Source organism: Engystomops pustulosus, unplaced genomic scaffold, assembly GCF_040894005.1.
Source record: "Engystomops pustulosus unplaced genomic scaffold, aEngPut4.maternal MAT_SCAFFOLD_218, whole genome shotgun sequence".
NCBI lineage: Eukaryota > Metazoa > Chordata > Amphibia > Anura > Leptodactylidae > Engystomops > Engystomops pustulosus.
In genome coordinates this window covers 63,998-90,651 of record NW_027285097.1, presented here as the reverse complement: position 1 = coordinate 90,651, position 26,654 = coordinate 63,998, and the positions used below count along the sequence as shown (strand labels likewise).

Sequence of the window (26,654 nt, the reverse complement as noted above, 5' to 3'; positions counted from 1 at the left end):
ATATGTATGTGATGTGCATATGTGGGTGCATATGTATGTTATGTGTATATGTAGGTGTTTATATGTGTATATATTCTGTATGTATTTTATACTACATGGCGATAAGCTGTATGCATTTTATACTACATGGCGGCATTCTATATGCATTTTATACTACTTGGCAGCATTCTGTATGCATTTTATACTACTTGGCGGCATTCTGTATGCATTTTATACTACTTGGCGGCATTCTGTATGCATTTTATACTACATGGCGGAATTCTGTATGCATTTTATACTACATGGCGGAATTCTGTATGCATTTTATACTACATGGCGGCATTCTGTATGCATTTTATACTACATGGCGGAATTCTGTATGCATTTTATACTACATGGCGGAATTCTGTATGCATTTTATACTACTTGGCGGAATTCTGTATGCATTTTATACTACTTGGCGGCATTCTGTATGCATTTTATACTACTTGGCGGCATTCTGTATGCATTTTATACTACTTGGCGGCATTCTGTATGCATTTTATACTACTTGGCGGCATTCTGTATGCATTTTATACTACTTGGCGGCATTCTGTATGCATTTTATACTACTTGGCGGCATTCTGTATGCATTTTATACTACATGGCGACAAGCTGTACGCATTTTATACTATATTACGTATATGGGGGGGGCGTCTCTCTATGGCTCGTTTTCTCAATTAAAACCTTGTTATTCTAGTTAAATTTTTGTGTTGGCACTTCACTTCAAGTCAGAAGGGTTTGGGTTGCATTTTGGGCACTCGGCCTCTAAAAGGTTCGCCATCACTGTCCTAGAGGGACTATAGTAACCACCCAGCCTAGAATGTAACAATAACAATTGAAGGCCTGGAGATCAGCACTGCAATGGTTAAAGGGTAGGATTTTACCTGGTACAGGTGAGCCAGAAGAGATCCACCAGGGTCTATAAAGTAAATGTGGCCCATGTCAGAATACACAAACATAGAAATACAGGTGTGTGCAGCTCAAAAGATGCAAGGAAAAAACCGACCTGAATAATCGCCAGAAAAACCTTAAGCTCGCAAGCAGCAGGTTAGAGGTACGCTCCGGTATGAAGATTAGACCTCAGATCAACGCGATTACAAAGCTAGAGCTATTTAAACTTACCGCCCCGCGATCCTGCTTCCGGGTCGCACGGCTTTGACGTCACATCCGGTTTAGTCACTCCACCGGAAGTCGACAGCGGGTGCCGGACGGAAGTGCGCGGGAGCGCGAAGATCGCGTGTTCTGGGTGTCCTAGGCTCCAGGAGCTGCGGGCACTGCTCCAACTAATGGGAAGCGAGGAGAGAATTTTCCTCTCTACTCCCTGCCCTGTGTAGGGACAGGAAGCCACTGGAGTGTGGATGCGGGGGTGGGGCATTTAACCTCTCTGCTTCCTGTCCCTACAGAGGTCAAGGGTCATCCTCCAGTTGGGGCCGTCATGGGGGATGCCATGGAAAAATCTACAACTTTTTCCTGTTTTTCCCCCATGTACAGAGCTGTGTGAGGGCTTATTTTTTTAATTCTGCATAACAATTTGTAATTCTCATGATGTTATTTATTATTTCATGCCGTGTACTGGGAAGCTGGAAAAAAAAATTCCAAATGAGGAGAGATTGGCGAAAAAATTGTCACTTTGTGGGAATACTTTTTTTTTTTTACGAATTTCACTATGCACCCCAAATGATAAATCTACTTTAGTCTTTGGTTCAAGCCGAGGCCCCTAATTCTAACACCAAAAATTGGGAAAATCTATTGACTCGAATATAAGCCGAGGGTGGGAAATGCATTGGTCACAGCCCCCCCCCCAGTATATAGCCAGCCAACCCCCTGTAGTATATAGCCTACCAGCCCCTGTAGTATATAGCAAGCCCCTGTAGTATATAGCCATCCAGCCCCTGTAGTATATAACCTGCCAGTCCCTACCCCAGTACATAGCCATCCAGCCCCTGTAGTATATAACCTGCCAGCCCCTGCCCCCAGAATATAGCCACCCAGCCCCTGCCCCCAGTATATAGCCACCCAGCCCCTGCCCCCAGTATATAGCCACCCAGCCCCTGCCCCCAGTATATAGCCACCCAGCCCCTGCCCCCAGTATATAGCCACCCAGCCCCTGCCCCCAGTATATAGCCATCTAGCCCATGCCCTACCTTTATATAGCCTGCCAGCCCCCGTGCACCAGTACACCAGTATATAATCACCTACCCCGTAATGCAGGCCCCCCCCCCCCCGATCTGTTATACCTAAAAGACCGCGTTATGTAGCCCCTACCCCGCCCCGTTATACAGACATTAGATTAAAAAAAAAAAACCTCACCTCTCCGGCGCCCCGGCAGGTCTTCTGTGTGATGCATCAGTCAGCGGCAATCCCGTGCAGCGCACACCTCTGACATCAATGTGTGTGCTGGTAGCAGGCACAGACAATACTATTCCAGCGGCGGCCGCTGACAACAGAGCCTGCAACGTCACAGGGACCTGCCGGGGCGCCGGACAGGTGAGGGTTTTTTCTTTGTTTTTTTTTTTTCACTCGAGTATAAGCCGAGTTTGGGCTTTTCAGCACATTTTTTGTGCTGAAAAACTCGGCTTATACTCGAGTATATACGGTAGGTTTTATTGTGTTCTATAACATGTTTAAAAATCAAAACAATGTGTATGAAAAAAATTTCTTCTGACTAACTTCTAACTTTTTCCATTTATGGAGCTATGTAAGACAATTTTTTTTTTTGCGATAAAAGCTGGCGTTTTCATTGCTACCATTTTGAGGACTTTGCAACTTTTTATTACATTTTTAGGTGGAGTTAAATGGTATAAAAGTGAGATTTCGGACATTTGGGCACTATTTTCGGGAATAACAGTTTTTATATTTCGATAGCTCGGGAATTTGGGAAGCAGCGATACCCAACATGTTTGTGATTTTTACTGTTTCAGAGAAAGAGGGGTGATTTGAATTTTGAATTTATTTTTTTTTAACTATTTTTTTTAGGGTACTTTAACCCTAGTTAACCCGAGTTTTAACACATTATTATTAAATGTGCCACTGGTACACTGTAACGACTCTGCAGAAACCATACAGCTTCGGGACTTGTGTGTGCAGGTGTTAGGATTGGGTGTTTGCTGCAATATAAAACACACTGCCATGCAATGTAAAAATGAACTGAAGAATGCAAGCGTTTTTACATGTTATAATATCCAACAAGAACAACGGCACCATCTAGTGTCTTCTCTGAAGAACTGTTCAGCAACCATATGCTCAAAATATAGTGTCCTGTAAAACGACCTGCTTGTGGTGACCAGAAAATATATATCGAATAGGCGGTGCTCTAGTCCTAGGCATACAGTTGAACAATAATTCGATGTGGGAGAAGGAATGGACGGCACTCACCAATCTTCAATAAAATCTTCTTACTCTTTATTCATATCACAGGAACAATTGCATACTCACACTGATGCGTGCAAGGGAGGGGGGAGATTGAGGCAGAATGCCTGTGGTCGGTGGCAACGACCGTTTTGCGCAAACTCGCGCTTCTTCCGGCCATGTATAGTATGTGACTGTAACCTGAAGAGTTTACGGATGAAGGCTGAGTGCTCCCACATGTTCACCCAATGATACAACAAATCCAAAAACAAAAAAAAGGTTTGCTTCCTTTTTATTTGGGAAAACCATCATTACAGTATAACAAAATGTTGTTTTTTTCCCCCTATTTTGTGCAAAGATGATTCCAAACACATCTGATGCAGTAGTAGTTTACACAAAGTTTTTTTTTACTATAACAAAAGCAACTAAACCTCAGATAACAGAGGTATCATGCGCAACACACTGCCAAAGCAGCTGACCCCTACAATAAAATAAAAATACCATGGAAATCAGAAATCCTTGTGTTTTATGTAGATCCTGAGCAATGGCCTGTGGCATATTACTACTACCCTGCTTGCTCAGGAGGAACAAGATTAAAACACAACTCAAAATAAAACAAAAGCAGCGTCATGGATTTATATTAAACAAAAAAAAAAGTTTGGATGTTTTTATACAAGTTTTTGTCTTTGTATTTATTTATCCTGTACTCATCCTGAATTACATCCTTCAGGATCATGTGTTATGCTCCAGAGCTGCACTCACTATTCCATCGGTGAAGTCACTGTACGTACCCTGTACTATTTCACAGCTACTTCAACAGAATAGCGAGTGCTGAGTGGAATCTCAAGATTCATACAGGATATGTAATGCACTTACAAATATGTAGATGTTTGTAGAAGAAGATGTGGTTCACAGATGAAAAACATTACACATTACCCTGATCAAGATATCATCTTCAAAGAAAGTCAGCCCTTCAACATATGTGGCTGCACCCTCATGTTATATACGTACAAAGCTGTACAATTCAGTTACATCACATGCACTCAACTTCCCAGCTCCGTGATGCAAAATTTATAAATTTTATATAAGGAAAAAAATGTCAAATGAAGTTCTATCTTTTGAGGTGTCCAGGTATGAGCTCACACAGATCATGTCCAGTAAACGTGGCTCATACAATTGCATACTGTGAATATAAAAGTTCTCTTATCTTGTAGAAGTCCTCACATATGCAGCCCTCCAAACCAATACGCCCCGTTTCAGTCTGCAAACAGAGAAAGAACACACAGGGTCAATAAAATCTACTTTCTTGCTTCAAAGCCACAGCCATAACTTGGAGCTTACATTTCAGATAAAAAAAACTTCCCTTCATGCTATGCACCACTGGTATATGTGTTTTGACATCGCCACTCAGAGTGATTGCATTGTCAGAAAGGGGAACCAGGCACCAGAGGGCTATTTTTACTAGGGGATATTCTGGCAACATCTGCTCTTTTAGCTTCTTATGCCTAGGGCTCCATCGGTGTTAATGGATCCAGGCACAGGAAGCTTAAAGTAGAGCATATCCTGCCAGAGGAAAGGGGGGGGGGGGGTAAACATCAGTATGCAAGTGTGCTTGGTTTGCAATCCTTCATCCTGGTGCTAGTTTTCCTTTAATGTGCTACAATTTGGACCAACTTAAGGTATAAAGAATACCAATTTAAGGTGGTGTACGCTTACATTCTAAAAATACATCAAGGACACTTACTCATAGATCCAGACACTGCAACTGTGGTAATTTTCTTATATTTGTGAACCAAGGCCTGCTAAAATCAACTTTTAAAATTATGCTTATAAGCCAGAAAAGCCACTGATGGGTGTTACAAGAGCTCCTCCATGCTACACTTTCACCATGTCACCCTTCCCTCTCTGCCTGATGTAATCTCACAGCAGCAAAGGATGTTTCAGAACACAATGGGGGAGTGTAACAGCCTGTAAAATTATAGCACAGTGGGGCTTCTTAGAAAATCAACATTTAAAATTCTGCTAAGGAAAGAGGCCATGGATAACAAATATAAAACAATTACCACATCTTCCTGGTTTATCACGTTGTGGTATATGTTTTTTTTTATGCTAACATTAGACAGGATTAGCAAAATATGTATATGTGAAGTAATAGAGAAACTTTACGGAGCTTCTGTGCAATCTTACACGGTGAGTTTTTGTTTTGTTAGCAAGATAGAATTCTAAACAGATGCTTAGTAAAAAGCAGATTAGGCAGAAAAGAGTGGGCCAAGGAAGCACGTGCTATAATAATTACCTATAAACTACCTATTTATGCAAAATTAGTAGAAACCATTGTTACCATTTAAATATATCCTACACTTATCACCCCAAGTTTAAGTCTTAGGTCTTTTAAATAATAGCCCCCACACACTACTTACCCTCCGAACGGCAACCACATTGTTGCAGACGAGGACACCCCCCACAAATTCTGCCTGGATTCCTTCACGGAGAAGTACTTGCTTGAAATCAGACAGTCTGGGCTCATTCATAAACACAGACTGATGGCCAGGAACCTGGGAAGTCATATGACACATATTAGTTGCCTTTATTACCTACTTAAAAGAAATCTACCATCAAAATCATAAACAAGGGGCACTTACTCATAGATCCAGGCACTGGGACTGTGGAAATCTTATATTTGTTATGACTTTACTTCTAAAATGAACTTTCAAAATCATTCCAATGGGCCTGTGGGGCTCTGGTGGGCATTTCCACAGCCCCCCAGTGCTGCAGCTTCACAGGCTGTTACAATACGCAGAACATGGGGAGGGGAGCCCTGCTCTGCTCATTGTAAGAGCCTCTGAAAAGACATCCCTGAGGGGCTCTGGAAACAACCCACAGAACCCCTCAGGCTGATTAGTTTAATGTAAAAAAAAAATTATTTTACAAGGAGTAAGGCCATTGATAACAAGTATAAGAAGATTACTACAGTCACAGTGTCTGGATCTATGAGTACGTTTCCCTGGTTTATCATGATGGATTTTGATGGTAGATTTTCTTTAATGATTACTCTGTTTAGCTGAATGTTTCATGAACACTGAAAAGCTGGTGTTAAACTATCTGCACATGTTGCCGATTGACATGTGGAAAAATTGCAGGAAAATCTGCATCAAATATGCAGTTTTTAATGTCCATTTAAGGTTTAATTTTTTTTTACCCATTTTGTCTCACCTGACATTTCAAGCAAAAATCTGCAAATAAACCATATCATGGTGCGGTTTTGTAGCAGATGTCATATTTTCAGATGTCCACAGACTTCAATCCATGAGGATGCAGAAGAAAAGTGACTAGAACATTATAAGATTTTCCGCATGGAAAATTTACTACATTACATTTTTAAAATCACATTCACTGTAATTTTAGTTTATGATGGAGCTTTTCTGCAAAAATATCAGTGCGTTATCCACAACATGTGCAGATAGCTTCAAGGATATAACCAGCGTTGACTATTTATCAAATTTTTGTAAGCAGAAGCCTGTATATTAATATACATTTAAGAAAAAATACTTTTAAATATACTTTACTAAATGTACATACTATGCATTCCATTTATAACCAGGACCTTTATTTGCCAACAACGTGAAAACGTTAAAAAGACATAATACATTCAAAGACAGGAAGTACAGATTTTAAAACTAAGCTATATAGAATGTCTGTGTACCTCAATACTTGGTAATGGTTCTAGAGTGGGAATGACTTCACTTTCCTCTGAAAATTCTTTCTCATCATCATCAAACAGGCTCTTAATGGCTTTCTGCTGAGCGATGGTGCTGGCATCAATGGCTGGAGTATCCACTTGCATTTCAGAGTCTTCAACTTCCTCTTTTAACTCACCATCTTCCAGAATAACTCCTGTATCTACTTTTGAAACCCGCATATCCAGAACACCATCAATCCAGGCCAGCTCAGTGTCTTTTGCTTTGCAGAACTTGAGGGAACTGACAAGGGAGTCCTTTAATCTGACCTGTATGGAAACAGAAATCAAAACAATAAGCAAATAGTACTCTACACGTGGAAAATTACATTCAGGTCTGGGCTGGTCTCTAACATATTGATATACCATTACACCATCTAAATGGCATTGCTGGTGATCTTTCATAGAGAAACTAGAATACCAAGAAGGGTTACAATCATGCTTAGAGATATTGAATATTGCGCTATTTTTTCTCTTTTATACCCTAAAATTGACACATTGAGATAGATCTGCATCCTTTTTTCCTAGGCAACCTACAGTATTTTTCAGATTATAAGGCGCGCCGGAGTATAAGGCGCACCATCAATAAATGCCTGCTGAAATGTCTAGGTTCATATATAAGGCCCAACGGAGTATAGGGCGCACCGGAGTATAAGGCGCACCGGAGTATAAGGATGAATGACCAGCAGGAGGCAGACCTGTGCACAGTTCAAGGCAGCTGTTGTCTGTAAGTACGGTTTATATATAAGGCGCACTGGACTATAAGGCGCACCTTTGACTTCTGAGAAAATCAAAGGATTTTTGGTGCACCTTATAGTCCGAAAAATATGGTAAATAGTTATCGCAACTGTTTTTTTAAAAAAAATTATACATATATATTTATAAAAAATTTTTTCAATTGATCAGATCAAAACCAAGCTTAACTGGATAATGGTTTGTATAAACTATGTTGTTTATACACAGCTAAAACAGTTCCCTACACTGTACTGAAGAGACAACCAGGTTGAAACAGTGCTGTCTACAGTTGGGAATCTGTTCCTTCTGGAATAGATATACTGGTTTGGTTTTAATCCTGCATCATGTTATTAGGCTTCCTGAAAGTCATGCTTGATGTTTAGGGGGGCTGCCTTACAAGGTAGACAAGGGGGGAAATGTTTTACTTGTCCCATCCTGGAAAATGTATTTGCATAATTCCCAGAATCCCCTAGGGGAGCATCAATGGTTACAAGCCTCCACACGCCTGCAAGGCAGCCTTGATGGGCAAAGTCTCTGGAAGGAGAACTGTTACTTCCCAATGTTATGTCATTGCTGGATTTATAAAATGTAAAATAAAAGGTGTTAAAATTGTAGGAAATTAAAAATGCAAAATACATACAGAATTTTTTATTTTGTGGTACAATGTCCCTTTAAACCGCAAAACAATCCAAATGTACAGACATAACTAAGATTAACACATTACCTGGTAAATGTGTGTTTCACTTGTTGCATCCACTGTCTCATGAAGCTTAGGGGTGTAAACTTTAATATCTTTGCCTCCGAAAGCTCGGCAAGCCTCAGCAAGGTCCTGGCTTGCTTTAGGTGGCCCATGGACAATTACAAGTTGACGGGGCTTCATTTGGTTGATAATTTTCTTGATGGAGTCTCCATCTGAGCGGCCTTCATAATCAATGTATGTGACCCTGGCTCTGGATACAAAATTAAAATATATCTGGATAAAACAAAAATCTGTATAATATCCACAACACTCTTTAATACATTGAAAAAAAAGTGTAAATCACGGGTTACGGGTCATAGCATTACACTTCTGTTTTAGGATACAAAGACGAGAGATATTGCAAGATTTTAACCTAAACTGTAAGCATTAGGAAGCTTTACCCATGAAACCATTTTTTACTATCACAACGCCCCTTTTACTTTAAAATAAAGCAACCACCTAGACTACAAATCTCTTACTGTGTCTACTACAAGTCATGTTTGTAGAAGGCTTAAAAGGTGTATTCCCTTAAAGGGAACCGGAACAGGTTTCAATAGAGCCCCATTAATCAACTGATACCCTTCTTTTAGCTAAACATTGTTTCCCTCACATCCCCATAAAACTTTATAATCTTGCTTTCAGCTCTAGAAGTGGATTTTATGGGGATGTGAGGTAAACAATTGTAGCTTAACCTGCCACTAGCTGTATTCTTGAAAATTGTGGCGACGGGTTCCTTTTATAGGCTGAATAAAGAATTGCTCTGACACAGCACCAAAAAAATAAATAAAATTCACTGGGGTACTTTGGAATCTTTAAATTGAATGGAGAGTAGGCACACATGAGAAACTCTACATTCAGACTTGCTATGGGAAAGGTATCAGCAGACCCTCATTCTCAAGATGAAGTTACTCATTACAAACCCAGAATGATTTGAGATCACATACAGTGGGTTCTGAATGTCCCTTATAAGCCTTTGGAACTCCACTTTCTCTCAGTTTCATTAAAATTACAGCCCTTAACTGAATGACTCACTTGATCTCCATTGCCTCTGTTGCGGAAACACATTTTGTAGGAACATCCGATAAATCTTGGTCCATTGGTTCCTCCCCATTGGTCATCCCGGATTCCAGTTTGTTCTTCTCTTCCTCTGTGGCTTGGAGTTCAGGAACTAAAAAGTCTTCAGGTCTATATTAAAATATTGAAGAGATGAACAAAACATTTCACAGATCAAATTAGATCGCACAGGTAGAGTAGCAAGTGGTCCCTTACTTTATAATTTCTCCATATTCATCCCATTTTATTCTTTCTTCAGGGGCAGGGAACATGGGATGAGACTTTTTTGCCTGCTTAAAAAAACTGCCTTTCCTGCTGCCCTCATTCTTCATCATCAAGTCATGTTTGGTCTTGTGGGTCATGGGCTGGTCAATGTCTTCTTCTGCATCGCTCTCATCACTAGAATCAATGTCTGCTCTACATAAAGAGGCAGAAGATGATTAGAAAGATGAAGCTGGAAAGCAACTTTAAATCTACAGGTCTGACAAGCAGTACATACTCCTTGGACTGTTCCAGTTTTTTGGCAGCCTCCTTTTTCAGTTTTTCTTTTTCCAGGTATTCTTCTAGCTCTCTGCCTTCCAGTTTTACTCGTTTCCTAAGCTGAATGAAAAATGTACATGCTTATTTATAACAGGAGCATGCGTAACAAACAGTAAAGCGAGATAAAGATAATTCGAAGTAGAGAATCACCGCCCTCTGGTGGCACACAACATCCATGTATCACTCAGAGAAAACTCAATTAACACCTTAGTTAATTTCTAATTGAGCTATATTACCTCCATATCTATGATCTTTTCTGTAGGGTTGTCAATCAGAAACCGAGTAAGAGTCCCTGGAGTGGTCCTATACGTAAGTATGACAGAGTTTTTGGGGTCTTGGCACCACTGGATGAACAGCTCTCTGGAGAAACCACACTCAAGGTCAGGCTGGCTGGCAAGTACAACCTTAGGACTAGGGACACGAGCAAGATCAGCAAAGCCATGACAAAGGGACAAGTGACGGAACTGAAAGGGATTGTTTCTCTTATCTTCAAAACATCTCATGAGCTTATCACTCATCCACTCCACCTGTTAAGAGAGCAAACATTGTAGTAAGAAAGTAAAAAAACAACAGTCTAGGGAAAACTTGTATAGAAAAAGAGTTTCAACATTTTGTTCATTATGTACATTAATATAGATATACAAATAACTCTGGATAAAAGAGTTTAACTTTTGTTTCATATTTTAATGCAAAATATGTAGTACTGTAATACAGGCAGTCCCCGAGTTACATACAAGATAGGGTCTGGAGGTTTGTTATTAAAGGGGTTATGCCACGAAACAATTGACTACAAAAAGCTGTCAAAGAGGTTAAAATATTTCAAAAATCTATTTGTAATGGTTACCTGGGATTAAAGATACCTTTCTATTTGTTATTATGATGCTTGTTCAGCCTCTATTCTGCTCCACACAGAAGCAGATGTGGGAGGGGCCTAGCCAGGCACATGCACAGCACTGACAGCTGCAGTTATTGCACAACTCAGCGCTACAGAGCGCTCAGCCTTCAGAGTCTCCTTCCACCTGCTGTGCTCAAATAGTCCCTGCATTTACTGATCCAATAGAAGTCCAATTGAAATGTGTCATACGCCCCATGTTAAAAGTGCACCAAAAAAAGTTGGTGCAGTCTGTCAAAGCAGTGCAGGGGGCACCAGATTCATGAAGAACGTGCGCCAAAAATCCTGAATCTGGCACCCCCTGCACACTACACAGGACACTGCACATAGTACACATGTACTATGTATTCTCACAGCATCATGGTCGGTCAGGCTGACATGCATGGCGGAAGTCTAGGTGGTTGCAGGGGAGGCAAACCCCACGTGTATCGTCACTCCAAAGTGCCACTTACCCCTGAGGAAGTCACTTTGAAGTGAGGATACGCATGGAGTTTGCCGTCCCTGCATTTTTCTAGACCTCCGACATATTTACACTTTGCTGTCCGCCTGACCGACCATGATGCTGTGAGAATACATTGTTTTGCTCTTCTTGTATGCATTGATTGTACAAAATTAGGTGCAATAGTTGTTTTTATAACTTTTACTAATAAACTTTTGTATTTTTGCATGTTGATTGAATCTCTTTCTGTGTATTTTGTAAGGAATTGCAACCAAATCACTAGATAGATAGATATGTGATAGATCGATAAATAGAGAGATAGATATGTGATAGATATGTGATAGATAGATAGATTGATATGTGATGGATATGTGATAGATAGATAGGAGATAGATAGATAGATAGATAGATAGATGACAGCTTCTCACATGTTGCTGATGTTTAGCGACTTCCCTGCTAGTCAGGCACAGGGGCCCCTTTGCAGGAGAGCAGGGTAACATGGAGGGACAGTGAATGGTGGAGAGTACAGGAGGAGGACTGCATCAGGAGAGGTCAGAGCTCAGCCTGTTACTTGTGTTATCTCTGCAGCCTCCTGTGTGACCTGACTAATGGTGGAGGGAGGAGAGGGCTGATACATTGCTATGATCCATGTTAGGGGAGGACTCCTCTGAGCAGACATGTCTGGCTGCAGTTACCTTGTATCTGCTGCTGTAGGCTCCTGTGTAGCTGGTGAGCAGTGGCCATCACAGCACAATCTCTGCCCCTCCTCCTCTCTCACCTCCTATTGGCTGCAGTGTGTCAGGTGATCTCTCAGTGTGCAGAGGAGCTGTGAGCCCGTGGAGTGATCTGTAGTGTAGAGTAGCTGGCTGACTCCCTGTGCGCAGACTCGGCCAGATCAGCTGTTGCTCAGGACGGGACACAGCTACCACCGGGGGGCGCCAGCAACCAGAACAAAAGGAGTTATCTCAGTAAGCCTGCAGATTTTGTAATAAGTGTAAATGGTGAAAGTACTTTTAACAATGCATTGGACCCAATTACAGCAATGTGCAATGGTGACACAACCCCTTTAAGTTGAATTTGTATGTAAGTCGGAACTGTATATTTTATCATTGTAATCCCAGCCAGAACTTTTTTGGTCTCTGTGACAATTGGATTTTAAAAATGTTGGGTTGTCATAAGAACCAACACTAAAGTTTCAATACAGACACATTTGATAACTGTTATTGCTTTTTATTGTGGCCTAGGACTAAAGTACAATAAATTACCAATATCCAGTGGTCCGTTTGTAACTAGGGGTTGTATGTAAGTCGAGTGTTCTTAAGTAGGGGACCGCCTGTATTTGGTGCAAATTAAATTTACACCTTTTAAAAAGTGTTTTTATTTTAATTATTCTATTTGTTTGGTTCCAGTAAGAGACCAGAACAAGCAAACTCGTAATTGCTGATGCAATTGCTGTATTGTAGTGTACTGTGTTGGAGGGTGCCCTACAGAGAAGAATGGCGTTACTCAAAAACTCCTAGCAATAAATATATTTGCAACATATTTAATTATTTGTGGCAGTGAATATAGATTAAAAAGAAATAATAAATCATAATTTATGGAAAATGTATACAGTATTAGTTATTTTTGACAATTCAGAGTAAATAACCTGCAAATCTTCCTTCTTTGCAACTATGGATAGAAGATAACCTAACCATAATACCCCTTTAATGACTGGCATAATATGGGGTATCAGCAATCAGCAAGGGCTTTAATAACATAACTTCTATTATGGTGAGAATTACGGAAAACTTTGCTTTGTCAAAAAGCCACAACAGTTTATATACCTAATGATTCATTTAGATCAAAATATAATGCTTTGTCTGTTCAGCTTTATACTTCTGGGAAAATGTAAATATGTTTGCCGGGATAGGACAAAATAAACAATGCGTCTTTTTGTAACCTTGAAAGGCAGCACTCTTAAAAACAGAACCTGTCACCACATTTTCACAAATACACATAGTGAAAGGTTCCCATAGAGCCCTAGTAACTAACGGAAATCATTCTTTTAGCTAAAAATTGTTTCCCTCACATCGCCATAACATCAACTTTATGTTATATTCGCTGGCATCAGTGGGGATGTGTCCTACGTGGCTATCCATCTACTCCTCCCCTTCCATGCCTCAAAGTTTTCACCACTTCATGTCATGTGACAAGGGTTTCATCTAAGGCCCTGTTAAATCTGCAATGTCTACCCCATGTATGTATCTGATCACATGAAATCACAGCATGCCTCCAGGGAGGCTCTGGAGGAGTAGAAGTCCATAGAGGCATGCTGTGATCAGATACATACATGTTGCAGATGTAACAGGATTTTAGAGGACATCACCCTGGCTACATTACTTTAAGTGCTGTAAAATTACTTTAAATGATGTAATAGAGCTCTTGCTCTCAATGGTCCATACATCAGCACATCATAGCACTTTGAATAATAATAATCTTTATTTATATAACGCCATCAAATTTCGCAGCGCTTTACAAATCACTGAGACCTGTCAATCAGGAACAGGGAGGCGTGCAATGCAAGTAACCACTTAAAATGCAGGGCCTCATTGGACGCGCATCAGGTGAGTTGCATTTAAGTTTACAAACTAATTTTGCAAGGAAAGGAACCATTTAAAAAGCATTGTTTTTCTCCCTAATCATAGTTTTTTTAAAAAAGTATTTATCTTGGGTGGGTTTATTTCAATGCCAAGTTCTCTTGAACACCATGCATGGCTTTCAAGAAGCCTAATGACACGATGTGGTATTAAAACCCAAATCAGTATATCTATTCCTGAAACAACAGATCCCCAACTGTAGACAGCGCTGTACAATGTTTCGACATGGTGTGTCTCTTCAGTACAGTGTAGGGAACTTGTTTGGCTGAGTGAGAGGCTATTGACTAGTGTCAGCTTGCCACTCACCTGAGACTTTGAGAACTCCACCACATTGTAGCTGACATTATTGAGAAGGGCTAAAGAATAGACTCCAAGGCCAGCATCTTTAGTTCTCCAAATCTGGTCAAGAAGCTGTGCAAGCTCCAAGACTCTTCCAGCAGTGTCAACAGCAATTAACACATTTCCATCTCCTCGCAAGGTCTCCAGTACATTTGCTGCAAGAAAAAAAAAACATGCAATGTATACAATATTATGACCAAATTATACTCCAGTGATATCCACTTTAATATTACAAAATACAATGAGAAGCCTACCAATCATAATCAAGTGGGCCTCTGTATTTAAAACATCTCTGCATTTACTGTTTACCCACATACTTTAAAAGGACCACTACTATGTTTATTTTCTATAGAATAACCATTTTATATCCTGCAGTCATCATGTAGCTCCAGCATTATGCATGTACTAGTAGATTACACAAAGCTGTAAATAGATAACACAGATTACCACCAGAACAAAATTAAGTCCATACTGAATATGTAACAAATTAAGGATTTACTGACAAGAACAGTAATAACAAGGTTTAAACATACTGAGCAGTTGTTCATCCCGTTGTTTTCTTCTCGGTTGTACATAAGTGGCATTAAAGCAGTCAGTGATGAGCAGGGATGGCCGACTGATCATCTCCAAAGAACAACCATTTAAGTGTCTGAGAAAGAGACAAGACGTAATGTTTTATAATCTGTGCAGCTGCAAAAAAAACCTTGTTACACTCTTAACAGTTATGGCTTACATCTCCCTCTTGTGATTAAAGTCCACTGCATAAACAATCTCTTCCTCTCCATCCTTCACAATTTTCCATATCGTTCCTCCTATCATATGACCAGCTGGTAACGGAGTAATAGACAAGCCATGACCTTTCCCTGCACAAAAATAGTTTTAAATTATAAGATTACAAAAACAAATAGAATAGAAAGGGATGTCCAATGAATATGCATCTACCAGGCTGATGTTAATAAAATTGCTCTCCTTTCACTTTACCAGCCAGCACTTTGTGTTGAGAAAAACACTTCAAATGCAGTGATTGGCTAAGGTCAGCTGATCAGTCTGGGTTCAAGTGTCAGCATCTTACCCAGCAGATCCTGAGGCTAGGTGATCAATCAAAACCTGCTACCATATATGTGAGATCTCGCCCATCTACCTATAAAAATTAAAAAATCACCTCCAAAGTCATATGAAAATTAACAGAGAAGAATTACATTTATCCTCAGAGGAGTCAAGTTTAGAGGCTGCAGGGAGAGTGTCATTTCAGATGCCCATAGCTTCGGTTCTATATTACCTAGAACCATGCTTTTCATATGAAAAGTAAGAACCTCATCTTTCAGAACGCATCAGGTTGTATGGTTCTGTGATCTAACAAACCGGATATACAGGTTGCCAGCTATTTCTTTCTCTGTCTAGCTCACAGAAACACAAACCTAAAGTGATCTGAAATATCAAAAGAAAGGGGCATCTGAAGTGATGGAGCAGCTTCTAAATTTTACTTATCAGAGGCAATTCCGACTCATCTCTGCCCATCATCATATTTATTTAAGAGGTAAATGGGTGAGATCACATGAAACACGGAATTCTAAAGACATTTCATATCCTATCTGAGGAAGATAGTAGCTTAAATGGGTAAAATCTGTTTACAGTGTTCCCTTACAAAAGATAAGAGCTTTACCTTTTAAGTGTACAATTTGAGAAAATTTTAGTTGTTGTATTTTATCAAATGCGGAGTCCACATCATCCAGAGTGTACAGGTTGAAATCTTCTGTGTTATGTCGAGACTGAAACAAGAGACTGCAGTTTTCATCTTGCACATGTGAGCAGAACAAGTCATAAAGACAAAGAAAACACAGATGCTTTATTAACCTGATACAGATCATACATGAACATCTGACCCATCTTGTACACAGGGATGGTGGCGTAGATAGCGCAGTTTAAGCCCAGTTTACCAACTGCATATGGGAGCGCTCCAAGGTGAAGGGGATCTGGATGAGAGAGCAGGACAGCATCTACTTGATGGACATATCTAAAGATCAAACAGAAAAACAAATAGGTAAAAGGGCTAGTCCACTTTTATGCAAATGCATAATTATAGCAATTTGTAACTATTGTTTTAAATCAATCATAGTTAAAGGTTTTCCCATTAATGACATGTATCCCCTTCCCCTTCCGTCAGGACAATGCATAAGTATCAGATTTGGGCAGGGGGTTCCCCTAATGGACACTGAGCTGGAAGTGTAATAATAGTGCCAATATTTACAGTGTGGGCCACCCACAATCAGACATTTATCCAGTATTCTATAAAAAGAGGGATAAGGGTAATTTATGGGAAATCCCTTTAAAGAAAATCTACCATCCAAATTAAAGGGAACCTGTCACCAGGAACCTCATTTTTCACTAAAGACAGGTTGCAGAAGCTTATTACACTCGCAGTGCAAATCTGCCTTTCTGCCTTTTCTAAGCATTTGCATTACAATATAATTGTGAGTTATAACTTACTCTTGCTCCAGGACTTTGGACACTAAACCGAAGTGTCAATTAGGTTTAGATGCATTTCAAAAAACAACATGTGCCTTGTCTGTTATTTACTCCTCAGAGCTTTGTGCTCCTGTCTAACTCCTCCTGCTTCTTCTCAGAGGTCACAGCCTGGTCAGTCTGACATCAGTGGGGGAGGGACAAACTGTACAGGAGCACAAACATGGAGACAGCCTGCAGCTCGGACAAGATACATGTTTTTTTGAAATGCATCCAAACCAAAGTCCAGCCCTTGTGACTACCCCAGGATTTTGTCAGCATGCAAGAGTAAGTTATAATTGTATTGTAATACAAATGCTTAGAAAAAGCAGAGGCGCATGTTTGCACTGCAGTTGTCATGGGCTTTTACAATCTGTGTTTAGTGAAAAATGAGGTCCCTGGTGACAGGTTCCCTTTAAGCATGGATAAACCATGGGCACTTACTCACAGATACAGGCTTGTGACTCATGACTTGTGATAATTTATTTAAAGACTTACAAACGAATTTAAAATGGTACTGTCTTTGGGATTGGGGTTGTTTAATGTGGTTCAGGTCCCTGAAGGGAATCTAAGCACATTTTGCATTATGTGCAGATTTGCCTCACAGCATTTCCACACTGCATATCAGAGATTTATGACATTTCCCCACACAATATGTGGAAATGTCTGCAGCAGATTAGCTTTATTGCTGCAGACTTTTGTATCTGTAGCAAAAAAGTGATCTGTAACTTATTAATGCAGAAACTAAATTCTCCAATGTAAAGGTATCAATGCAATTTCACTGGACGGGTACAGGAAAAGTAATGTATGCATGCAGATTTGCTGTTTGTTATTTATCTACATAAAACGTGCAATAGATTGAGAAAAAAAAGAAAATTAAGCAGTCTTTATTCTAACACATCAGTTAAAAGTAGAAACATACTTTTTGATGGATTCAATAATGTCCATGGAGAAGTTCTCATCCCAGCCACAATCAAGGAGAAAGCGAAACTCGTCGACCTGTAGCAAGTAGCAGAGAGCAGACTCCTCTTGTGCTCCGGAGAGCGTTGTCAGTTTGATGATGGACGTCATTCTTCAGGATCCTGAAATATATATGTATAATTTTTTTTTATAAACGATTACATTGAATCTTCACAGCTCCTGCATTCTCTATGGAAAACAGTAACATTCATCTATGGCTAAGAGCATAACATATACACTGCTCCTAGTGCCACCTTTACATTGCTAGGTATGGCTCATATGGTATATAAATGTGATTACATTAGAGTTTTGTGAGATTTTGGAAAACCGCAAGGGGTTGTAAAATTTGTTTTCATTTATAAAAAAAAAAAAAAAAAAAGATTCTCAAGTGTCAATTAGCCTGGGTTCACCGCTGTGCTTGGCAGGTTGGGTTACACATCCAATTTTAATACAATCACATTTCAGTCTTCGGATCACCGTTTCAATTAACGTTAACTATCTCTAGGTCTATCCATAAGTCTAACAGTTTTGCAACACTTTAACAAACCTACTTCCCAATATTAACTCTGCTTGCTGGCAGAGAAGAGGAATCTGTTTTAATTCCTGCCTTTATAGTTTCCCCACCTCATGATACCCTTATTCAGCAAGAAAACTACATGGTTAGGGGCTGAAATACAGAGATATGACTCCGTCCCCCACACTGACCAGCCCCCGCCTGACAATGGCCTTCTTCTGACTCCATATTGTTACCATTGTGACAGTGCCCTCAGATGCACCCGCAGCCTTGATGCCAGGATACAACACACTGTACCTGTCACACAGACAAGAGAGGAGAATCCCCGGTATCACGGCCCTCAACCCCCATTCACCGGCCTCCCAGGCTACAGCACGAAACACAAGCTCCCGCCAGCCCCCTGGCCGCCACTGCGCATGACCGGATCTAGCCCCGGGCAGTCCATGTCACATGAAAGGGGAAGCATGAAACGCAAACTACCACGAAAGGAACTTTACTGGTAAATCCGTCCTATCCCGCGCAGTGTCTCGCTTTATCTGGAAACATATTATCCCGATTCCATGCTGAGAGTGCTAGTACTATGCTATAACAGTCCGCCCCTCTAGGCTTAACAGTGGTCTCGTCCAGTGTCCTCTCTGGTGTTCCGGTCGCACAGTGACAGGTGAGGACTGACCTGAACGGCGGAGCGGGGGAGGGGATACCGGAGAAAGAACACTAAGCGGAGGTTAGTTAAACTAAGGTTTATGACTGAAGGGGAGTCCTGGGCCTGTATCAAATTTTGTAGATTATAAAGTGTTAATAGATCTGTTTACAATGGTTCTCTGGCTTGAGGAATTCCCGAGAATTCATTTCAGGGAAATACTTCGGGGAATGTATCAGCGGGGGTCTTGAGAAACATGCAATGCTGGGAAGGAGACCTCAGATGTGGAGGAAAACGCTGGGGCAGAGGTAACCATAAGGCTGTGTGCACACATTCCATTTAGAACCTCGGTTCTAATACCCAGGGGAGGCGCTCAGCTTTTCGAAAACCGCAAGTGACTGCATTTCAGCTGAAGAGGATGGCATGAGTGGCATGTGAAGAATACAAAACACTTTGTGCTTGGAAGGCCAAATTCCCATGCTGTGTTCTGAGGCGAAATGTAAATGCAATGTTACCTCAGCATGTGGTAATTATGGAAGCTTTTGAATTGCATCTCAATATGCATCACTGGAAATGCACATGTGATTGGGCCAAGCCCATCTATGGACGTTTGCGCTGCGTTTATAAATTAAAATGGAGCTCGTGAAAGCAGCCTTACAATGTATTTACCTACTCTTGTTTCAGAGTTGCGTCTTTCTCCTGTGTTTTGGTGCGCCCCAGATGTTGCTGAGGCACTGGCTGAAGCAGGTTCCAATGGCCCAGTTGCAGTGCCAAAAATCTCTCGAGACACTGGCAGCTGGTGTAAGAAATTCAAACGTGGTCTGCGTTGCATTTTAAAATGCAATAAAATTGGAGGAGCTTGGCCTGATCGCATTGCATCTACATTGCTTTTACATAAACACAATGTTTACACTGTTACCAAATGTTAATACACTGAAATAAGGTCAATCTCCTCCTCACAACCTTTAAATTGTGTGTGAACAGATCTACAGCATATAACCTTGTAACCACTTCAGCAAAGAGAGCAGTGCCACTGGGCAGAATGAGAGGCATTTATCAGGACTTCTATACCAGAAACTGGCATAGAATCCCTGAAATAATTGAAATGCCTTTTATGCAAGCTCCACGCCAATGGGGCGTGAAGGGGTTGCAGGTTGTGGTGGGTTGGACTACTGTGGGGAAGGTATGGGAACCACCTTTGCGTTGCCTAGTGGTATTTTCACAAAATGACACCAGCTAGCAGCTTGTGTCGTTTTGGCCACCCACTGCATCTATCAATAGGCCTAAACCAGCGTATGATAAATCTCCCCCAATATGAGCATATGGTAGAGTTATGCAACTTTATTCTTTTATTACTTTTCCACACAATGGTGGACAGTTTCACAGTTGATTAATGTATTTACCTTTCTTCCCAGCCACCATGGTGAATATTATTACACATATCCGAGAAGGGTGGACGTATGCACTGGTGCCCCTAGGAGCTGTTGTTGGATACTATCTTGATAGATGGAATGATTCCAGGATGAGTCTTTTCAAGAATAAAAGTAAACTTTTCCAGAGGTAAGGCCATCCTTGTTTTCTTTGGGGTCTGGCAATGTGCATTTCTGAGGCTTGACATTTCATATTGCAACACTACAGTAATATATATATATATATATCATATTCAATTAAAAACACTCTTGTAATGATTCATAGATTTTGTTACAGTTGTATGCAGTTTAGACAACCCTCTCGGAGGTGAACAGAGCAGACACACTTTACTTGCACACCTACATTGTAACATACTACAGACCCTATTCTTGATTTACTGTTTTTTGTTTTCTTATTCCTTTTTTTTTCTTCTCTCTGCAGGGAACTGAAACACAATGAAGAGGCATGGAAGTAAAACTAGGAGGCTGCTACAGCAATATTGTAATGATCAAAAGTCATGTTCTTCAAAGTTTAAACCACACAATATAAATGGTATTTGGAGTAAAAGTATATACTCAATATTACTTGGTGAAGATAGACAATGTTCACCTGGTTCTTGTCTAGGTCTCCTGCAATGTGCTGTTTTGATGCCACATGAGGGGGGCAACCTGGGCTCAAATAAAGAAAAAATGTTTATCATTCAATGTTTTTTGTTTGTTTGTTTTTTTTCTGGGTGGTCTAGAATCCACTCTTACCCTAATAAGAGCTTTTCTTAGTACTGACCTTCGCTCTACCTGGGCCTCAAGATTTGATAATACTTGGAGCTCCAGTCTTGGCTCATAGTGTCATACCCTGATACGGTGGTGTTGCACACTGGGATGTTTGGAGTTAACATGTTTTTAACATGTAACATGACTTTGTTTTCTTTGAAGTCACTAAGATCTCTCATAAATTGGTATTTTTTCCAATTTTGTATAAATGTAAGTTAATAAATTATGTACATCGACTTTTGTAAAATCTTTTCTTTCAACTCAAACAAAGCTTGCTCCCACAATAGCCAACATAGAAACGGTGATCTTACAGTAGGAAATATTGTTATAGTAGTACCACGGTAGCCAATATAGTAACTGTGCCTCCATATTAACAAATAAAGAGGGTGTAAGAAAAAGTTTGGAATGGTGGAAATACACCATTGGATTGAAAAAACTAAAAAATGTGTCAAATATTTTTCAAAAATCTATTCAATGAAATCAAGCTCATCCCACCCCCTAACCCCTTAGGCGGGGGCAACTTAAAAATGTTAAAGGGCATCTACCACCAGGATGAAGGACTGTATGCAAATGAACCTGAGGGACTCCAGGTTCCATAGGTATTAATGGAGCGTGGAGCCCCACAGACTCATTGGTATACAGTTTTTCATCCTGGTGGTAGATGTCCTTTAAATGGGAACCCCCATGGCATCCAGAATCTGAAAATAGACATATGCAATCTTTTTTTAAGAGCTTTGTTACCAAATTTGAGCACTTATAGAAAATCCCCATCTTCAGAGGCGACTTAAGTTAATCCAGGTCTCTGATGTGGGGACTCGCATTACACCAATAAATAAGAATATAATTAAACAACCCACATTGGAGGGGATTTGTCACTGCTGCTACGTCGGTGCAAGAATTTGTGATTAAGATGGCAAAGATGGCAGGTAAAGCTATCTGCCTAAAAATGAGATAATTTAGAATATCACTTTTTTTTTTTTTTTTTAATCAATTTTTTTAATATAAATAAATGCAAAACTTATCAGCAAAAATTTACCACTAAAACGAAGTACAACAAGCGACGTTAAAATCTTAAAATCGCTTTGATAAGTAAAAGTGTTCATAAGTTATACACATGTAAAGCGACACATGTCAGAATCTAAAAAAATGGTGCTGAGCCTTAAGCTATAAACTGGCTATGACCGGAAGCATCCATTTCAAAACATGCATTTTGCCCAATGTGTATGTTAGGCTGCGTACACATGTGGCGTATATATTGCGTTTTACAACGCAATGCAACAGCTAAGGAGAGGAAATTTTCCTAATTACATTCCAGTTAATACTTGCGCTTACAAAACAGCAGTGTTAACGCAATATTGTGCTAGCAAAACGCACTGTTAGCACCACATGTGAATGCGGCTGTCATATTGTGGAAGCGGTAACTAGTGATCTATGATGTGACTATATTCACCAACATGGCCTCTAATAGGAAAAAAAGATTGTCATGTTGAATTTAATACTCAATCTTTTTGTTCTTAGTGTGCTGACAAAACTCAGCAATTATTGTGTGTGTTAATATTGTATTAAAGGGGGTTTCTCATCAAGCACAGATCACGAGAACGGTAGGTCCGTTGGGATCCTAGGTACCTCCGTCAGACCCCTGGTCGCTCCGCAAGATGAATGGAACAGATGGCTGCGCATGACAGTTCTGCTCCATATGGAGCTGACAGAGTTTGCTGAATTTTGTATGTGGTCAAGCTCATAAAATGGTTATTCTTTTTTACATGGTGTGTGGTAATGACAAGTCTTGTTCAGCCGTATCGTGTTATACCTTAGTTTCTCAGGAAGCTGAATTCCTGATAACTAATACCAATAACAGCTGTGTCGCAATGTGACACATGAAGTAATGTAAGTGAATGGGGTCACTCTGCAATCTTTCGGTTGGCATGAGGAATGAGATTGCATCAACCTTGAGATTCACAATTTACTCCTTTTACTTACATCATTTTGGGTTTCATGGTGGTGATTGGAGTTACGGGCTAAATCATTGCGTAGTACAAGCCTATTTCTCACTACTGAGGTTTTCTAGATTTATTTTGAGCGGAGGTGAGCCAACACTTGGGCTGCGTTCACATGGTGAATGTAGAAGCATGGCCCGATCACATTTGTGCTTCAATTCTGGGGTCTATGAAAGCTAGGTGACAACCTCTGGGAGGTGTAATACTAGCCAAATTTGGTGCCATGCATACAAACGCGCAAGAGAGTGAACCTATGGCCAATTTAAACATTACGGACACATTAAAAGAACGTTTTAGCAAACAACAGACAGCAGTGGAGAATCTCTTCCAAGTTGAGAGTAGAGAGGAAGAGAAAGATAATGACCTAACATCAGTCTTTAGGCAATTCAAAGATCTATCAGTCAAACAGGCACAAGCGTGGTGGACTAAAAACACACTGCAGCAATATCTTTCCCAAAATCTGATCTCCAGAGGATTACGAGTCTCTCTGTTCCCGAATTATGAACTAAGTACTACAGAACTTAAACAGAGATGGGAAACAGCATTGACCGAATGCTCACAGTCATTGATGCACATCCTAATAGAGGATGAAACACAAAAACTGACTAAATTAGAAATAGAAATTAACGCCATCTCTAAAGAACTTGAAAAATTCAAAGAAGTAGAAACTTTTGAGATTAAATTTCAGAATACTCTCACACAAATTGATAAAATCGAGAATAAAATAAAGGAGAAAAAAAGAAAAAAATACATAAGAGATCAGAGAGATTTTAAAGTGGGAGGTATCTATAGGTGGGATATCAGAGCCCCAAATTCTCATCCAACAAGGAGAAAATACAGAAGACCACAAGAGGGCAAACCGACCACCAATAGGGAATACAGTGATTCCTCTTTATGTGATACAGAGACAGAAACTGACACCCCCAATTCAAGTAACAGCCAACCAAACACAAATCATAGTGTGGGAGCAAACACCAGTAACAATCTTTTTTTACGAGACAGACAGAGATGGGGATACGGGAACAGAGGAGCACAAGCTCAAACTTGGGGGACAAGGGGAAGGAGAAAATAGGATTTGAGCATTCTGATGGGAACATGCAAATTATTAACCTCTCTAAGCATGTATTGACGGGAGCACAAGCTTCTGTTTTAAAGAGAGGTTTTAATTTTTGCATTACAACCCCCATAAAGAAATTTGAGATAATTAAAGACCTACATCTGTTTGGGAGGAAATTGTTCTATAAAAAAATGTTCCTGAATAAGGAGACTGAACACACAGCGGGAGCTGCAATTGACAACAGGGAAGGCATACAGGAAGATGAAATCCTGAGAATATTAGAAGAACTGGCAGAGGAGAATGCCAGTACTCCCGAAATAGAACCATATTCTAAATCATTAAACATGATTTAAAGACTGCTCCCAATCCCAAATTAAAATCCAAACCCTCTTTTGAGTCCTGCCCCCCCAATAAAAATATTTATAGAGATGGTCTCGAGGGACATCGAGAAATTAGATAGCGACACATGCGGTTCCAATATTACACACAAAGAACGTATGGCTTTAGAAGAACTTAAGAAATGGGACGATGTGGTCCTGAAACAGTCAGATAAAGGGGGGAATGTGGTTATCTGGCCCCAGGAATCCTACATAAAAGAAGCCAAGAGGCAACTTTTGAACACACAATGTTACAAACAACCGGGCAGGCTCATCGTGTCCGGCATCGGGTGTCTGACCAAGAGACTTAGTCGTTGGCTGGACAATGAATTGAGACACTATGTCCTAGATCTGTTCTCGTACACAAGAGAAACCATGCAGATTTTGAAAGACTTAGAGGGTACCTCTCTGGAACAGGACGAAATCCTTGTTACAGTAGATGTGGAAAGTCTGTATACCAGTATCGGTCATCAAGTGGGGTGTGAGGCTGTCAGATATTTTTTAGAACGTTACAATGATAAAAGTCCAATGCAACAAAAATTTATTCTGGAAGCCTTGCTCTTCGTACTTCGCCACAACTACTTTGTCTTTGATGCCCGCTTCTTCCTCCAAACCCAAGGAACGGCAATGGGCGCAGCATGTGCGCCCACCTTCGCCAATTTGTTCCTTGGGTGGTGGGAGGAAGAGCGGGTATTCTGTGACACTCTAGAGGAATCCACACATCATATTGTACTATGGAAAAGGTACATAGATGACGTGGTGTTCATCTGGAAGGGATCAGAGGAGCATATGAGGGAATTCATATTGCATCTTAACAACAATGATTGCAATATCAAACTTACCCTCATGCATAGTAAAACTTCCATTCCCTTTCTGGACATCAATATTGAGGTGGATAAAGATGGCTCAATCCAAACACGAATGTATAGAAAAGAGACGGCTACTAACAGCCTGCTACATGCAGGGAGTGCGCATTTACCCCGAACCATCAAGGGAATTCCGAAAGGGGAATTCCTAAGATTAAGAAGGAATTGTTCCACTCTTGAAAGGTTTAAAGAAGGGGCAACGGCCCTGAAAGAACGTCTACGTCAGAGATTTTATTCGGGTCGTTCTATAAAGAAAGCATATAATGCTGCACTCCACACTGACAGATCCTCACTGTTACAAGTAAAACCCAAAACTGTAGATTCACAGATTAGATTTATTACCACTCTACACGATAAATGGAATGAAATGAACCAGATCTTTAACCGTCACTGGGGGATACTTACCCTGGATCCTGATTTAGCCAAAGTGGTAGGTGAAAGGGTCTCATGCGGATACCGAAAGGGTTCCTCTATAGGCAATATGCTGGTACAGAGTCACTTCTGTAAGACCAAGAAGGCAACACACCACAAATATGCAGGATTTTATCCATGTGGACTCTGCATGGCGTGCCAGATTCTGGTACGAACAACAAAATTTGAGGACAGGGACGGACATAACTATAACATCAAGGAACATATTACATGCTCCTCACTTGGAGTAATTTACGCCCTCCAATGCCCATGTAAGTTGATTTATGTGGGGAAAACCATCCGAGAGATGAGAACAAGGATTAGAGAGCATATATACTCTATAAAAAACTATGACAAAATGCAGAAGGAAGCCGAGAAACAGAAAAAAATCTTCCAGCCCACTTTCGAAAATTCCATAACTGTAACTATAAGGGCCTTAAAGGGTGGGCAATCACCCAAGTTACAGTAGGAATTAGAGGTGGGGACTTGGATAGTCTGCTTCTGCAAAAAGAGAGTTATTGGATCTACAGGATGGGCAGCCTTAAACCTAGAGGCTTGAACGACAATTTTGGTTTTGGATGTTTCCTGTGAATTTCATGATGTTTAGCATCTCTATGTACTGTTTTTTCTATAAACATCCACAATAGATAAATTATGCTTCCTTGTCCC

General features: G+C 40.4%; 2 protein-coding genes across 3 annotated transcripts; one reads left to right on the top strand and one right to left on the bottom strand.

Moving 5' to 3' along the window:
- Window positions 1-3,401: 3,401 nt before the first annotated feature.
- LOC140109555 (cleavage and polyadenylation specificity factor subunit 2) lies at window positions 3,402-18,913 on the bottom strand. The gene is made up of 15 exons (XM_072132078.1): window positions 18,755-18,913; window positions 17,906-18,065; window positions 16,336-16,495; window positions 16,145-16,250; window positions 15,215-15,344; window positions 15,015-15,130; window positions 14,449-14,636; window positions 10,409-10,699; window positions 10,132-10,232; window positions 9,849-10,049; window positions 9,612-9,764; window positions 8,565-8,790; window positions 7,073-7,375; window positions 5,790-5,924; window positions 3,402-4,630 (listed from the first exon to the last, which is right to left on the bottom strand). The coding sequence occupies exons 2-15, from the start codon at window positions 18,052-18,054 to the stop codon at window positions 4,538-4,540; spliced, it is 2,352 nt and encodes a 783-aa protein (XP_071988179.1). The 5' UTR covers window positions 18,055-18,065; window positions 18,755-18,913; the 3' UTR covers window positions 3,402-4,537.
- LOC140109558 (NADH dehydrogenase [ubiquinone] 1 beta subcomplex subunit 1-like) lies at window positions 18,884-21,211 on the top strand. Of its 2 annotated transcripts, none has more exons than XM_072132081.1 (3): window positions 18,884-19,118; window positions 20,513-20,657; window positions 20,949-21,211. In XM_072132081.1, exons 2-3 carry the CDS (start codon window positions 20,518-20,520, stop codon window positions 20,980-20,982), a joined length of 174 nt encoding a protein of 57 aa, XP_071988182.1. In that variant the 5' UTR covers window positions 18,884-19,118; window positions 20,513-20,517; the 3' UTR covers window positions 20,983-21,211. The 2 variants fall into 2 exon arrangements, with proteins under 2 accessions (XP_071988182.1, XP_071988181.1); XM_072132080.1 differs by having other exon boundaries at window positions 18,899-19,181.
- The last annotated feature ends 5,443 nt before the right edge of the window (window positions 21,212-26,654 follow it).

What these genes read in the sequence shown, in the direction of transcription:
- LOC140109558 (XM_072132081.1), top strand. Translation starts at nt 20,518, where the DNA reads ATGGTGAATATTATTACACATATCCGAGAAGGGTGGACGTATGCACTG. An exon ending in AAAAGTAAACTTTTCCAGAG is followed by an intron (nt 20,658 to 20,948) that starts GTAAGGCCATCC and finishes TTCTCTCTGCAG; the next exon opens with GGAACTGAAACACAATGAAG.
- LOC140109555 (XM_072132078.1), bottom strand. Translation starts at nt 18,054, where the DNA reads ATGACGTCCATCATCAAACTGACAACGCTCTCCGGAGCACAAGAGGAG. An exon ending in GAATATGGAGAAATTATAAA is followed by an intron (nt 9,765 to 9,848) that starts GTAAGGGACCAC and finishes ATTTTAATATAG; the next exon opens with ACCTGAAGACTTTTTAGTTC. An exon ending in ATGTGGTTGCCGTTCGGAGG is followed by an intron (nt 4,631 to 5,789) that starts GTAAGTAGTGTG and finishes CTCTGTTTGCAG; the next exon opens with ACTGAAACGGGGCGTATTGG.